Source organism: Apis florea, unplaced genomic scaffold (genome assembly GCF_048593485.1).
Source record: "Apis florea isolate Af1SG1 unplaced genomic scaffold, ASM4859348v1 contig_2293_pilon, whole genome shotgun sequence".
Taxonomy (NCBI): Eukaryota; Metazoa; Arthropoda; class Insecta; order Hymenoptera; family Apidae; genus Apis; species Apis florea.
Window position 1 is genome coordinate 2,625,836 of NW_028256554.1, and position 17,283 is coordinate 2,643,118.

General features: G+C 44.3%; 1 protein-coding gene across 3 annotated transcripts in view; it reads left to right on the forward strand.

Moving 5' to 3' along the window:
- Positions 1-17,283, forward strand: part of Neto (Neuropilin and tolloid-like) — a 68,878-nt gene that overhangs the window by 17,837 nt on the left and 33,758 nt on the right. The window contains exon 1 of one of the 3 annotated variants that reach the window (XM_086903557.1): positions 10,368-10,519. The exons of the other annotated variants lie outside the window; for them this stretch is intronic. Within the exon in view, the coding sequence (XP_086759683.1) occupies positions 10,411-10,519 (109 nt within the window). The 5' untranslated portion in view covers positions 10,368-10,410. Of the gene's footprint in view, positions 1-10,367; positions 10,520-17,283 lie in introns of those variants that run through there. 3 annotated transcript variants of the gene reach the window in all.

Here is a 17,283-nt window from a genome sequence, read left to right on the forward strand (position 1 = left end):
TTCTTCTCAACCTTCTTTTGATTAACGAATCAACGTTTTTCCGGGAGAGGAATTTCAGTAGGGGAATTTCACGGTATGGATAGTCGCCGATAGCGCACGATTCCTGGGCAGAGGAAGGCGGGGGAAGGCGGCGATTTTAATATTTTCCCGCGGCGGGAAAAGGGAATATCTGGATTCGACGCGAGTCACGTTCACGGCCGATTAAAATCGAAGCGAGGGGAGGGGTGCGTGCAGCGGCAACTCGATTGTCGGCGCGGCGTGTTACCTCGTTTCCTTTCTTTTCGAGTGACGAGGAAAAAAAATCGTATCCCATTAGCGGCTCGCTTCCCTTGCTCTCACGGATGACCATCGAATTATCGGGGCTCGCCTCTCCCCCCGCCAACCTGTCGGAGGCTTGGTGTATTCGTACGTTTCATTAAATCCGACTCGCGCGCTATTCTCGAATTCCGACCGGAATTCTACTCGATGTCCACACGCCATTTCCTCTCCCCCGATCGAAATCGCCTCGAATCGAATCTGTGTAGTTCAACAACGATCGCCGATTTCTAATATTCTAGGGTATTGGATCGGATAATTCCTTCGATACAAGGTTCGAACGTTTTGTAAAACACGCGCAATTAATCATATTTAATGTTATATATTCGAATCCGATTGCGTTTTATTCATTTCGTTCTCACATTTTGTTGAGGAAGAATTATTTTATAAATTTTCCGATAACGAGACACTGAAAAGTTGCATTTCATCGATTTCATAAACATTTCTTTCTAGAAACAAAAGCCATCGTTTCCAATTCCGTTGGAAATTTTACACCACCGAAACGATGGTCTTAAAATCGATCGAGTACGAAATTTTCAACGAATTTTCTCCGGGAGGAAATTAATCCTCATTCGTTCATATCGATCGATGACGCGTGAAACGACGGACACCGTACATTCGTACATCGAGGTATAAACACACACACACACACACAATATATATATATACTTTGCGGATGACGCGAATGGGGAACGTAACTGGACGCCCATTGTTGCGCTGCTGTTGGTTAAATAGCTGGCGCGCTACGTAATAAAAAAAAAAGAAAAAGAAAGAAAAAGCTCGAGCATTGGAAGGCGTGATAAAAAGCGACGCTCTTAGCCGGGAGGAAACGAGGAGGGGGTGGAATTAGCCAGAATAGAGAATGCGATCAAGGTGACGCGGACTCGGCCAACTTGCTTGGGAACAATACGCGCTATCCAGATGACGCTGATAAAGGAGAAGTTATGCGGAAGCGCTTTGTGCTACGCGCCACCACCTACGAACCGTTAGATTTACGTACTCGCGTCGGTCGAGCCTCCACGACAAACTCATCACACAACCATTCTTGCTTCTGCTACCCACTACTACTACTACTACTGCTACGTAACTCCACGGAAAGAAATCGATGTATCGGGTTATTAAGAGCGTTGACTCGATCGAGCTCTCCAATTTTCTTAAACTGTCAGTCGTCGAGCGAGTTAAGAGGGCGCTTTGCCACCCTCCCTCTTCTCACCTTTCCCCGGGCGAAATAAAGTCAACGTGGCGGGAATAACGGGCGCAGTTTCCGTGTGAAATATCGCGCGACTCTTCTCGTAATTAACTTTCCGATTACGCCCCCTGAATTAACGAAGGTCATCCGTATTCGAGAAAAATCCGGGTTGGGCCATCGAATCCGTGGAGGGAGAGAGAAACTTGACCCCTTGCTTCTAACTACTTTGCGACAAGACGGATGCCCGCGTTGGCCTCGAGCTAATTTCGCCGCGAGTTATACGGAAAGCAAATTAGTTTCTTCGGAGGATCATTTTTCGGTCGGCGCTTTCGGCTAATTTAAGCGGCCGATGAGGCTCGTTGAAAAAGAAAACTCATTGTCGTCTTTGTTATTATTGTATACAGGAAAGCGAGCAATTGTTATCGACGCGAACGGTGAATCTAACGAAAGCGATAAAAGTCTCCAACCTGACGAAATGCCGGTGAACCGGATTTCATGAGACAGGGAGAAAGAGATTACGAACTTGCTACTACGTTTAATCCTAATCCCATAAATCTAGAGCGACGTGTATAGCTAATGCTTTTAGCATTAGCTCGTCTACTATGGATCGCCGCCTCGGCGATTTCCTGCATATGCACGAATCAAAAGTTTCGAAATATACGAGCGGACTGACAGGCTTAAGTCCGAGGAAAAACACGAGGAAAGCCTGTTTGCAATTTAAACATTTCTTAATATTAACTACTTGCGTCGCAAGTAGAGAATCACACACCTCGAAAAATTAATTCTCGAGACGGCATCCGTGGACCTCCTCCGAATTTTAATTCGAATCACCGAAAGATCGAATCGAATCCGTTGCTCGCGCGTTTCCTCTAAGGAACCAAGGAAATTGCAGTCGACGTGGCTGTACGTTAATTAGCAAGGATACGTTGCGTTATTCCGGTGGAAGTTGGGAGGAAAGTTGGAGCGCAACACACGACAGGTTGCACCATCTCGCAGGATAGGAATAACAGGCGGCGAACACCTGTCGCAACGATGCCTCGCTCTCACGCGAGCGTACTCGCGTTGATACGCCTTGGAAAAATTGGAATGACGAGTCGACCGGGGGGCGAGTGGAATACGAGATGGATCGGAACGGATCTCATTGGAACGGTTTATTGCCTCACGTGCGCAACAAATTGTATTTTAATACGTGGGCGTATCGATCGTTCCCTTCAAGAATAGGATCCTTCATTCTCTCGTGCAGATCTCGATTCGGATCGAACGTGGCGAATAGAAGGTTACGAAAGTTTACGGTTTACGAAGATCGTAAAATTTATTTTTATCAAGGCGTGGATAACGAGGGGGCCGATTAAAAAGGAATCGAAGGTCGAGGATTGTCGGACAATCGCGAAACACGATGCTCGAGCAATTCTCGGCGGAATATATTCACGAATAATTCCGATTGTTCGAGAACCAACCCCGAGGGATGGTTAGCCTTCATCATCACCTTCATCGCGCATTCAATCCCAGGATATTTATTCGACTCCTGCGTGTAACTCGACTCCTCCGAGTGTTTGCATTCCGCTTCCTGTTTTCTCATCTCGAACGATCGAACTCGATACATCGCGCGATATTTCATCAACCGATCTCGTTTCCTTCGTTCTCTTCTTCTGGCGTGGAGAGAGAGAGAGAGAGAGAGAGAGAGAGAGAAAGAGCTTTCCGGTCGAGAATCGAGATTGGGCTCGGATCGGGGGCGTATCTCGCAGGATTGTTGAAACCTGGGTCGAACGCGATAATCAGAGGCGAACGGGACGATAATGGGTCGGCGAGAATGCCGCGTGATTGATGGACGAGAACGTGCACGTGTTACCTGCTGGCATTGTGACGTATCGGAGCCAGGGGTTAGGTCAGGTTTAATGCACGTGCAACGGATCCGCGAGGGTAATTAATCGTTGGACGCGGCATTTTTGCTGTCCGCCCGGTGGATCGCGTGTATCCCGTCCAGGAAAGACGCGTCCCTGTGATTGAACGTCGACATCGGCCGACCGACCAGTGTCCATAGAAGATCCGGGGAGGAGAAAATCGACTGCCAACTTTCGCCACGTGACGAGGTTGAAAGTTTATAGGGGTAGGGGAGAAGACGATCCCGGCAGGGATCGAACGTTTGAAATCCTTGCGGTATAATCGGGAAATCGTCGAAGAAGTAGAAAGTCGAAGTTTGAAACCCTGGCTTTCGAGCCTGCGAGTGCTAATTTTCTGCGAGTTTCGCAAAGTTTCTCGAGTCGTCGGATTAATTCTAGCCGGGATCTTCTTAATTTTGAAGGATGGCAAGGAAAGGACGGATGCGACGCGAGAGGTTGAGTCGCGTAAACTTGAACGAATGCGAAGAAGAGGGTGTAACCGGAATGGTTTATTTAATAAGGCTGATCCGTTGTCGGAAAGGAACGTGTCGCGTTCCATCATCGTGTCAGTTTATCGCGCGTTGAAACATTCGTCTCTTATTCGCTCGTAATTTTCGAACGAAAGGAGTTCTCGGTTTCTCAAACTGTTGTAACACCTGCAACGATTTTTTATTTTTTATTTATTTCATTTCGGAATACGGAACGAGTTTGATAATACGATCGTCGAGTTTCGAAGGGAAACGGAAAGAACGCCATCTAAATGTGTATAATGTATATTGTATATGTGTAAAATAATATTATATGACGTATAATTTCGCATCGACAATTATCGAATTTAATTTTCGAATAATCAAGATTCACCGCGATTCGACATATAAAAATGGAAAAATGGAAAAATTGATATCGCGATTGATACTCCCCTGGCATTTTTTGTCCATCGTCGATGAATCGTCTTTTAATTTCCTCTCTCGTTTTTTTCGCGAAAGAGACGCGAGGAAACGAGGGGCTCCCTCCCTTTTCCTTGTCTCTATCGTCGCCAAGAATAAGATTCTCCCCTCGAAATTCGATCATCACCGGATGGATTCAACCGTCCATTACAAATTTATCGTTGTTCCCATAAACGAGACGTCGTAAATACAGCGGCGCAAATGTTCCCCCGTGCGATGCGAACCAGATTCTGGAACAATCTCGTATTTGCCATTCCTGCAACGATATATTATTCCATGCAAGGCCTTGTAAATGGTTACAGAACCGTGGTAATTACGCATTCCGAATAACATTGCCGCTCGTGTGTAACTCGGTTACACAATTTCGTTTATCGACAAGAGATAATACGATTCAGTTACAATTTCTCAAATATTCTTCTTTCTTCGAAAACTGCAGCGCAGCAATTCGAAAAGAGTTAGTCGCTCATATCGAAATATATCGGATCCTCGCTCGACGCGGACCACAGTTTCTTTAATACAATTGTTTCCCTGACTTTGAGGGAACTCGAACGAAGTAGAAACTTGCACGTATATACAGATCATTTCCCTCGATTGATTCGATATCTGTCCAATCCTCGGGGGGGGAGGAAAACTTTTCGAAACGTGGACGAGAGTAGGTGGTCGTCGGGCACGGATGTTGGGGAAAGTGATCGAAAAGCAACTTGATCACGAAATTGATGCAGCTGAGAGTCGGTCAAGGGAAAGTTATCAATAAAGTTGAAGCTTCGAAACGCTTGCACGAATCGAAGACGAAATAGTTAAGCGAACTTTGATGCGATTGCACTTACTCCTTCTTCGAGAATTCCAACCTGGCTAATGCTCGACCTGGAATGCTACCCGCTTAACGAGACTTTTCCCTCCTCAGTCGATTATTCTTTAACGAGATCCACAAATAATATATATATATCATCGATCTCTGCACAACTGTTAACGGAGGGAAGAAAAATCCTCTACAAGGATTTACATTTATGAAACGAGCACGAGTCGAAACGTTATTGTTAAAGAGAGAAATATTGGAAATTTTATAAAATTTCGATCTTGCCCGAATTCGATTCGTATCCCGCTCGAAGCCATGCGTACACGAGACGGGAGGGAAAAAACGTAGCGAAATTCGCGGTGAAATTTCAGGTTCGACCGCGCAGGATGTATTAACCACGGAGGGACCCCTTCGCTCTTCAACGCACTACATTCAATAGTGGTTAACGTAGCGTAAACCGTGCCACGGTGCTCGAACTGTGCGAGAGATCGGCGGTCAGCTTAACAGAAATTAGCGATTCCACGCTAGGGAGGGTAATAAACGTTTACATCGAAAACGAAACGAATGCTCGAATCCTCTCTCTAATCTTTCTTATTTCCAATCCCTCGGTCGTCCTCTATATCGATGCAAGACCGAGCCGGATCGTTATCGCATCGGTTTCGCGCGCAACCGTTTCGATCAACCCGATGGATGGCGCTCGTTAACTCATTCGTCCAACACCTCGATCGGGGAAGGGTAAATTGCGCATCACGATCGGATTTTTCCTCGACACGACACGAGGTTGCGGTCGACCCGTCGCAGTCTTCTTCGAAACCACGAGAGAGAGAGAGAGAGAGAGAGAGAGGGACGATAGATTCGGTTCGGGTTGATTCGGTGGATAGAAACGGTCATGGACGAGCTGATCGGGGGGATAGGATCGGGGGGATAACGATCGGACAGATGATAACCGCGATAACGTCATGGAGACGGATGCGCATTAGTCGCAACTTGCATCCGATTAACGCGAGCTGTTATCCAACGTTAACTGGCTCTTGCATCGATGCAACGCGCACAATTCCCTGCGAGGCGGAGGAGGTGGATGCTCCTTCACGCGGAGATTGCATCTCAATTTGCAGGGACCAGGCCGCGATGAAATTGAAACTCTCTAATTGGACCCATTGTATTCGGCTTTTAATGGCGATATTGGACACCGATTAGCGATGCAAAGCCGATCTTCCTCCTTTCGTGGGGAGGGAGGGAAAAAAAGAAAAAGAAAAGAAAAAAAAAAGAAAGAAAAATCATGTTTCGACGGGGTTGGAAAAAATTCTCCCTCGAAATAAAATATATCTCTTAAGCCTCTTACTTGGATCCTCTGTTTCTATTCGAGAATTACGTGGAGAATTACGCGGTAATATAAAAGTAATATAAAATATAATCACGTTACGAAAGCCAGTTACGAAAGGAATGAATTTCACGGTTCTTAAGAATTTTATTAACTCGAATATGTTGATCCCGGGGAACGGTTGATTTAACGGGGCACACGATAAACGTCACGGTACGAGTCATTAAACTGTTCGTATTGATTGATAGCGTATACAAGAGGTTCGCAGCTTCGATTCAACAATGTTTGCGGTTATCGGTGATAATCAACGAGTGGGAACAATCCTGCGGTTCGCAAGGATGCACGCTGGAACAATCTCATCGTCGAAATCTGCGCGTTCGATTTGCGCGTGTAAATAAAATTTGAGAGGAGTATAAAAAAAAAAAAAAAAAGGAAAGAAAAGGAAGAGAGCGAGAATCAATGAACGAGAAGTGACGACGGGAAGCGAATAGAACGGAAAAATCAGTTAGGAAAATTTCAATCAAAAAGTTCATCATAAAAACCAAACTACGTCGTGCTTGTTTAGCGAGCGTTCTTTTTTTTTTTTTCCCCTCGATTTCCTCTCTCTCCCCCTCTCCAACTTTTCCCCCAGAGAACGAATTAATCGCTCGTCGAAAAATTTGGGAGCAGAGGCGAATGGCGGCGCCACGCTAAAATTTTCTCGAAACGGATCGACCCGTTAAGTTGGCGAAATTTGCGAACCGTACACGTACCGATTCTCCGCTCGGTTATCGCGACGTTTATTGGCGATATTTTTACTGGCAACAGCTTGCCCCCTACTTTCCATTGTTATTCGAATTCACGGCATAACGTATTTCCCGCCCTCCCCTCTCCAACTCCGCCCCCCAACTTGCATAAGCCGTTAACGTGGATTTTGGATAAATTAAAAGTACCTCGCGTGATTATCGCGAACCGGATAATATATTAGAGAATAATATTTTAAAACGCCGCCCCGTACTTCAATTTGTAATGTATCTTCTTTATTTTCTTTTTTCTTTTTTTTTTTTTTTTTTTTTTTGGTTTTTAATCCAATCCAATCCTCGTACACCGTGAAATCTTCGCATTTATTAATTTCGTTTATATTATACGGGAATTTTACCGTGCCTCGCTCCAATTACGTGAAAATTCTTATTATAACCCGGACGAAAAATCGTATCGTTGGGGGGAAAGGGAAAATGAAACGGGGTCTAATTATTATTGTGAACGGTTGTACGATTCTACTTGCCACGCTCCTCCCTCTCTCAAAAAAAAAAAAAAAGGAAAAGTATTCATACCGGGCATTTTCGGGTAGACAAAGTAGACAGAAAAATTTCAATTTTAAACAAACGAAAAAGTTTCGTCGTTGCGTGTGCGTCGTTCGAACTTTATCTTTTCGAATGATACGCAATTTAACTTGGCGCCGGGTAAAACTCGATAGAGCGTGACGCATCGCTTCAAAATTCAAAGGATCGACCTTTTTAAATTTTCTAAACTACTTCGTTCGAACAACCCCCCTCACCCCTTTTTTTCAAATTTCTCTTACACTTCTTCTAATCTTCGTATCGCACAACGATCGAATTATCTTTTTTTTAATGTCACAACACGTTACAATTGCGAGTCGAGTTGGAATGGGGTTGGAAGCAGGTGGCAAGAATAATAATAATAATAATAATAATAATAATAATAATAATAAGAGGGGGAACAAATCGGCGGGCATTAACGCGGTAAACCGTCGGCTATTTAAACCTTAATGCGACCCGATAAAAGAGGCGAGGTCTCCCCCTTTGTTCTTCGAGGCCATCCGTTCCATTCTACCGACCGCGAACAATTAAAATCCACCAAGGGCGCGAAGGGCAACGAAATAATAACCAGGGACGAATGTTGCTCTTATGAGCTCGATGAAGGAAGGGAAGCGGGGACACCGATTAACGTTAACGTAATTCCTGGCAATTTCGACCGATCTCCTCGAAGAGATGGGAGGGAGAGAGGCGAGAGAATTATTAATCGGTCGGTGAAAAACGGCGGAGACGAAACGATCCGCCGTTCCTCTCTTCGGCTGAAAATCGCGAGGAACGCGGACAGATATTCTCCTTGATGAAAAATTCGTTGGCTTATCTTAGGGAGGGGGTCGTCGTCGACTCCTCGAGGAAAAGGAGAGATTTCCTGTACTGAATTCAGGAGGAGATATATATATATATCTTGTGCTGATCTTGCTGATGGGGGGTTGTTTAATTTTGAAACGGGGAGAGATTTCGAGGGAAGGGGTTAAGAATTAAATCGTGACGAGTAAAATACGTTTCTCCCGATATGTTAACACACACGCGAGCGATCTAATTGTCAGACCGAATAAACGGAAGTAATTCGAAATCGAGTCGGACGTTTTTCGAAACAACAACGTATCGAATCAATTTTGTGGAAAAACTACGCGGGTTAAGCGCCGATCGAACGAATTTAATGGAAATAAAAGTGCGTGGACGGGAATCGGTGTAATCCGATCATTGTTTTCTCTCTTTTTTTTTTGTTTTTCCTTTTTTTCTTCTCATCCTCTCTCTCTCGGTCAATCGAGAAATAGCGATCCATAGGCGCGATTTATACACATATGAGCTATGAACTATGAAGGAAAATAACGCGGGCGATACGAAGGCGATGTAAAGATTCCATTAAATCGGTCCGAAGAAAACAGCATGGAAATCTTGCCAAATTTAGAAAGTTGGATCTCGATAATATTCCAACTTTTTTAATTATCTTCGAAATGGAAAGAGCCAAAGAACCGTTATCTAATATCTCTTCGAATTCTTCTCTCCTTTTTCTCCGCTCCTCTCTTCCAACTGATCGATAATTTACTCAAAAAAAAAAAAAAAAAAAAAAGCAAACATTCTTCCGCGTAACTGCAACTGCGATATGATTCGTTAATATTCGTAGTTCGTTCGCGTTCGCAACAAAAAAGATGCAGACTCGATCATTACGTACTCTCCGTTATTCCAATTTTTCCGATTTTTCTCTTTTGCTTCAAGTTCGTAACATTCGCAGCCATGAAAGCACTGAAACAGACGGGTCGGATAAATAGCACGAATCACACGTGCTATTTTCCAACAAGAATGATACCAGAGCTTTGCCTCGAGTTTTCGTCTAGCGAAAGTTGGAGCCGGCGGCTGTTGGCAAACCGCATGCTTCAAAATTTACTCCCCCGAGAGAGAGAGAGAGAGAGAGTTTGTTCCGTTCTCGAGAAAAATCATAAAGCGGAGATTTCGCGCACGAAAATATTTCGAATCGCCATCGATATCTAGATGGTCGGGAATTTTCGTTTAAAGCTCGTTCGTCACGTGCGAAGGCTTCGATCTTGGGAGGAGAGGAGACGAGACGTTGGCCACGATGGAATGGGTCCTTCAGGGTCCGCGCCATGGGCGTCCCTCTCGTAAAAATAGAGTTGTCGCTGGTGGCGTCGTAATATCTCACGTTTGAGAGAGAGAAAAAAAAAAGAAAAGAAAAGAAAAGAAAAAAAGGAAAAAGGGAAAGCGGCGAGGAAAGGGATCACGGTTGATCTAGAACAACAGCGGGGTGCGCGATATATCGAGCTTTAGGTCGGTCCCGCCACCATCGATCTTTCGATTTCCTACACCAATACCTCCCCCCTCGCGCCCCGTATTTCAAGGAGCACGGCACTCCCCGTAATCCTCTTTCTATTCCACCTGCAATCTACTTCGCTCGACCGCGACGCGGTTCATAATCAATCGGCGGATAAAATGGAATCGAACGAGCAGCCACCGTGGATCAATTTCCCCGCAAAATTTTCAATTTCGATAATTCCATCTCTCGTCTTTTGATTCTTTCCTCTCGGATTCCGCGATCGCCTCTTTTCTTTTTTTTTTTTTTTCTTTACCATACGACTCCAACGATCTGTATCTCGCTTGCCGCGATATTACGACACAGACACTCGTGAATACATGTTGCACGTTCTCGATAAGAAGAACAAGAAGAAGAAGAAGAAGAAAAAGAAGAAGGAAAAGGATAATCTCGATGAATCACGAGGATCGAGAATTTCTCCACGACAAGGTTATTCGATTCTTTTTTTCGCGATAGAATGCTTGTAGAAACGGTCGTAGCTGCGCGGCAAATGCATCACACCGTCCAACGTTTTGAATTTACTCGGAAAATTCACGATCCCGTTACTTTCTGAAACGTAACGAAACCATCCACTATACGATACTTTCAACTCCGTGTTTTCGCATCACTTGAAAATTATAGCGGGGAAATTGGATGGATTATGGCCGCGCGTTAATTAACAATGCGAAACTGCGTGTTTGGTAACTTTTACGCTCGATAGAGATCCCGTTTTCCCGCTTATGCGGCTAGTTTTCGAAAATTAGGAGGAGGGCCGTAGAAATGGAGCTCGCTACCTCTTTCGTTCGTAATAATTATAAGTTTGGCCAGTCTGAACAGTCGACCGCGTAGAAATAATTTGCATCGAAAGGGAGTGTGTGGGACGAAATTCGAAATTCGAAATAACGAGTGTATACACTGGAATCGTTTATCATCGTTTGTACGACAAGCCTGATTGTAATTGGGTCGTTTATGATCTACTATTTAATAACGTAAGGGTGTAAGGTGGTTCGAGAGTTATTTTCCAACGAGTTTTTTTTTTTTTTTTTCATCGATACACGCCGTCGGTCGATTAAATTATTTTAAATGTTTGTTCAATTCGACACGACTCGAATCCATCGAGCGAATATCAATTTTTTACCAATTTCCACGATGTGAATGCGTATTTGTCGAGTGAGAGGAGTTGCATCAAAGCTGGAAGCCTTCTATGAATTCGATCCATCTCGCAAAATTTCGAATATATCTTCCTTCCGTGATGCGTGCACGAGATCACAATGACACTCGAAGCAGAGAAAATAATAGAACCGTGTCGTCGTCGTCGTCGTCGTCGTCGTCGTCGTGTTTTGTTTGTCTCTGGAAAACAACTTATGAAATTGAACGACACCGATCCCGGACGAAAACCAATCCTGAATCTCGGATTCGCAATTCGAAATTATTTAACTGTACGCGTGATTCGCGAATACAGGGATTGAACCAAGCCTCGAAACTCCTTTCTCAAAATTAATTGTTGCAATTAATGGGGCTCTCGTTATCCAGAGGAAGCATCCCTCCAGCAGCCTCGGTGCTTAGGCTCGAGCGAATGATTTATCATTATTTCGATCACGCCTTTTTGAAAATCTCCTCGATTCCCGAGGTAACCGAGTTCAACATCTTTCTTCATTACGCCTCGTCTCGAAAGAGCGCGGCGAAATTAATTCCCCGTGTAATCCGAGCTAGGGAGGGCAGTGTAAAATTTCCATTCGCAGAAATTACCACGCTTAACGCGATTAAAAAACAGCTAACTTTTCAATCTTGGCCAACTGTTAACACACTTGCTTGTTAAAATCGCGTCAGGATTATTTGTAAGTTCAATTTACCTTTACCTCGAAAACCTGGAATTTTTCCTTCCTCGAGCAATTTTACCCGCGATAACAAGAAAAGATCCATCCCACTTGTTCCGAATATTCGAGTTTTCCGAATGAAAATTATTTTAGAAAAAAAAAATTTGAAGCTCACTCGGCAAATGAAGTTTCCTAAAAAAGCTTCGACGTAAAATTCGGTGGAAGAGACGATATTTGATCCCACTTTTCACCAAGTTGGCCAACAAATTCGGGACGTCTTACAAGCGCGAGCAAACTCGCTCGTCCATCTTGGAAAGGATTATCCGGCTTACCGTACCGAGCGTACCGACCGTTCTTTTCTTTTCTTTTCTTTTTTTTTTTTTTCGCCTTTCTAGGAGGGAAACTTTATTCGAGACGCACGTGTATATACCGATAATGCCCGATTCCATTATTCCACGACCTTTTCTGCATTGACGTTGGTCCCTCGGCTTCTTTATCTCGCGCTAAAAAGGAGACATTCGTGTTCCATCCTCTCGCCGTAAGGATGCGACATCTCGCAACATCTCGACAATTTCTGCGTGCACGCGACTCGTTCTCGCCGTGGAAAGTTTACAAATCGTTCTTATGTTACTCGTTCGAAATTTGTGAACGCGCGGAAAGGGATGAAACCGATATTTCGTTAAAACACACGATGTATCGTTAAAATATTCCAGGGACTATCTAAACACTCGAAACGAACGAAAATTCGTGATTTTCGTGAATCTCGCAACGTTTCGATGGAAAAATTTTTCACATTTATTGCCGTAACATGCTTTGAACGAATAGGAAAAGGATACCTGCTCGCGAGCGAGCAAAAAGAAACGGCGAAATACGCGACAAAACGCATTGTACAAATAGCGATACGATATCGGGGATACCTGGAACCAATCTAACGCGTCCTACGCGTCTAATGATCGTATTTGCGCACGACGCATTAGTTGTGCATTAGTATGCTTGGCACGATCGCAAAACGCGCTCTCGCTATAAATAAGCCGGGCGTACCTTCCCTCCCCTCTCATCGAACACGACCATAATAACCGCACGACATTACCATAATTCTGATAAGCGAACAGTGACACCTGCAATTGACGCGATTGTTTCCGCGTTATTACCACGCCACGTAGTCCAATCACCGGACGGAAAACTCGTCGAAAAGGAAAAAACCGCGTTCCTTCGTTTTTCAATCCAATAGCCCCTCCCCCGTTTCATCCCTCGCCTCGAGAGAAATAATAACGGAGAATTTATATAACAACGCGCGCTACGCTTTACATCGTATCGATTGATCGATTGTTCCATCGTTTTTTTTTTTTTCCTGCCATTTTCCTACGATCTGCGCGATAAGATCGAGCGCCTCTTCGCGTGATAATCATGCGTGAAATGAAATTTATCGCGAATTCGACGTTGGGATATGGATCGAGGAGGAGGGCTCGTTTATCGAGGGGGGAATTCGTTGCAGAGAGCGTTAAATGGGGGGATGAAATCCCGGGTAGCTCGTTCCACAGGTCGTTCGGCCTCGCGGTTTTATTGTAACCGAAACTTGACTTTCTCTCTCGCATAAATTTCCTCCCCCTTCGTATAAGTTTACGAGGGGAACGATAGACACGCGAAAACTGTTACGCGCGTTCGTCGAGCGGGATTTCAAGGCTGGGAAACCAAAAACTTTTCCTTGGCTGGAAATATTATTTTCGCGAATCGAATTTGGCGAGTCGGGTAATTGGAGTCGGTGAATTAAATTTCGTACAATTTTGCGCGAACGGTCGATTTTCGCATTATTGGCGCAGCGACGTGGAAATATTCATGGTGATTTTTTTTTTTTTTTTTTTTTTTACGACGAATATCGAATCGCCGTGTTTGTCGAACTTTGCCCGTGACTAAATAATGGCGTAAGAGCTCGTTGCAAAATACAATATTGTTAAATCGTAACACGTATTGATTGATGGGTTGAACGTGAATATTTTTCGGCGTAATTTTATAATATAATTGTTGAAACGCGTTTTGCGCGTTACATATTTTTATCATTTTGTACCATTCCCTCGTTCCGTAGCATCTTTCTCTTTCCCTTTTTAAAAGGGAAAAATTTCATGACGGATGATCGGAGCAGCAACGTACACGGGAACAAGAGGAAATAAAAAATTTGAAAGGCGGGTGTAAGTGAAAAGTTGCGAGGAAAAATCCCGTTCGCGTTTTATGACTTTCGTAGATTTCCTTTTTCCCCTCCCCCTTTTTTTTTTTTTTTTTTGGAAAATTCCGATATTGTTGGTTGATTTATGATTTATGCGCGAGAAACGGCCCGTGCATCCGAACAATGGATTAATCGTTCGGATGCACCTATTCTATTCCGAGATTCCGGGAAAGAGATACCGAGCGCCGATAAGGACCACCGATCCTTTTTCTTTATTTTTTTTTTTATTTTTTTTTTTATAACGATATACGCGTTATCCCTTCGACTTCGCCTGTCCCAAATAATTCACATTCACGACGCGCCTCCTGATAATTCGTTTTCGAATGCGATACGCTTCACGGTCACGGTTTTTAATTTCAATCGCGACGAATGAATCTGCCGCCGATCTCGGTTGAGGATTAACATCCAAAGAGGCAATCATGGACGCCTCTTTGGTGTGGAATTTTAATGCATCTCGTCCAGATCGACGAAAAGAAGAAGAGGGAAACGCAAATCTTCTCTCTCTCTCTCTCTCTCTCTCTCTCTCTCTCTTTATACGTGTCGTTTCACGGCAGTAAATGTAAAGCGGAGAATCCGTATACGCTCGAATACGCTCGTACCCGTTTTCAAGCAGTTGATTCGTGATACAACGTGAAAAATCACAGTTCTAAAACGAATGTTTCCGTGGAATTATCCACGGATGATGAAACGTCGGGTCACGCAGCCGATAATAATAAATTGGCGATTGATTCTTGTCACTGGCGAAACGTTTATTGGGTATCTTTAACACCTTGGTTGACACGCCGGGAAATTAATTCGCCTCCTTTTCTTCGCCTCTCCTTGTTGAACGACGAAGAATAATTCTCTCCCTCCTCCCCTCCTCTATTTGCATTCCTTGTTCATTGTTACATTGTATACGGTAAACAACTGTCTGGAACGTGATATCTCGAACGTAACGGAAAAAAAAAAAAAAAAAAAAAGAACACGTACAACGCCGCTCGTTACGTTACGGTGAAAATTTCTATTTAAATACGTCTCTCTCGACGTAATGGATACTTTTTTTTCCCCTCCCCCCTTCTTTTTTAACTCGCGATTTACTCGTTTGAAATGAATTTCGCTTCCCCTCTCCGTAAACCGCAAGGAGAGAGAGAGAGAGAGAGAGAGAGAGAGACCGTGACGGAATTCGTGATTTTTCGAGCGGTGGAACAAAAAAAAAAAAAAAAAGCGAGGAGCGTGAGAGCGAATCTAGGGCCACTTTTCCACCCTTATTTTATTTCGATCGTGGAAATACGCCATTATTAAATGGTGGTCGAGAACTTTTGATCGGGAATTTCGCATGTACACGGTGGGGGGAGGGTGAAAGTGGCTCTCTGAATTTTTTTTCCTCCCTCCCTCCCCATCTCTCTCTTCCTTTTCCTCCGTTTGAGGAGAAGAGCCGTTTCTTCTCGCAAGAAGAAAGGGTGGAATAAACTCCGTGTTAACTGGGGAACACTTCCAACGTCGGCCGTAGCCAAGTGGGGTTGGGACAAGAAAGTCGGCCGGTGCGAGGCACACTCGAAGCCGGCACGAGAACTTTTCCCTTTTAAAAGGAGCAGTTTAAGTTTCGAGCGTTTCCTACGTGAAACGGAGAGTTTGTTCACACACTCGCGTGAATATACGCGTTATCCTTTCTCGCTCGCATCATCTTCTTCTTCTTCTTCTTCTTCTTCTTCGCGGCTTTAGCCTTAAATGCCGCGAGAATCTGCGTCCGGTTTCACGCGTCCTTCCAAAAACGTTTGTGGACTCGAGGAGGAGAATGAAACGCGAATGAAACTTCTCGACGACAATGAATCCGTTGTAAACGCGAGTGATCTTTTCAAAGAGCACAGATACCCTTTGTTCACGATAGACACAGCGATGCTCGAATCGCTGGAAGGAAGAGATTGTATCGTTTCAGAGATTGCCAACTATTACGCGTCTTTTCGATTCGCTCGTAACGAAAGAAAAAAAAAAAAGAAAAAAGAAAATATATATGTATAAAATTTTCACGCGTTTCGTTGCGGAAACAATACGTTTCAAAAAATCGGCGGCACGCGCGAATTTCGAAAGAAATGATGGTGAAAATTGACTCGATATAAATGGCAATCGAAACGAGAATTCATTACCGAGCCAGACAGTTCTATCGATTTCAACGAGTTTCATCGGCGAGAGAGCACTCCTCCTCCCCTGCCTATCTCATTTGGACATCGCGTTTCCGGCGTGCGCGTATCAACCTGATTCAACTCGAGATTCGAATTCCACGGATGCCAAAGGAAAAAGAGAGAGAGAGAGAGAGAGAGAGAGAGAGAGAGAGAGAGAGAGAGAGAGAGAGAGAGAGAGAGAGAGCTTGTAAAAACTTGGGTAAAAAGAGGGAGAAAGAGAGGGGAGGGAAAAATGAATTCTCCTCCTGCAAAGGAGGAGATCCAAAATTAACATTTGGACACGCGTGGAAGGGAAGAGGAAGAACGAAGGTTGGAGGGAACGCATTCACTGTATATTTAGAACTCGCGCATACCGAGCATTGTCAACGATTTCAAACCGCCACGAAGCGGAGCGTGCCGAGGCGAGAGCGATCGTAAACGCGTGGTTCGTCGGAGAGTTTAATCAACGATGCTCCGAAGGTTAACAGCCAACAATGAACGGTTGGAAATTTCGTTTCCAAGTTTGTTCGTTCGTGATATCGCGTTCGAGTTATCGCACGCCCCACTTTTAATTTTTAACTTTTCGACTCGAGTGGGCGGGGAAAAAGAAAGTTAATCGCTAGTAGCGGATGCTCTCGTCTATCCTCTCGATCGTTCCAGATTATACATAAATACGTAAGCACGCCGGCCTAAATAGCGACCAACAACTATGGAATCCATTAAATTTACGTTCGGGCTATTGTGCTTCCAACCACGCTTCTTGCTCCCCCTCGAAAGACGAATCCATTATCGCAAAACCGTAGCCGTTGGGCGGTTCGTGTTACGTATTTTACACCCGTGGATCTCCCCTGTTTCCTGGAGACGAGGTGCGGTTAACGTCTTCGTGATATTTATCGAGGAGCAGGGATCTAAATCTGCCGCGCGCATAGAGGGATCCAACGGCTCGTTTCAGAATTGTAAATTAATTATTATTTTTATACTCGAAACGAAGAAATTTCTTAAACTCGAGTCTCCGAAAACGAAGGAAAATGCAAAACT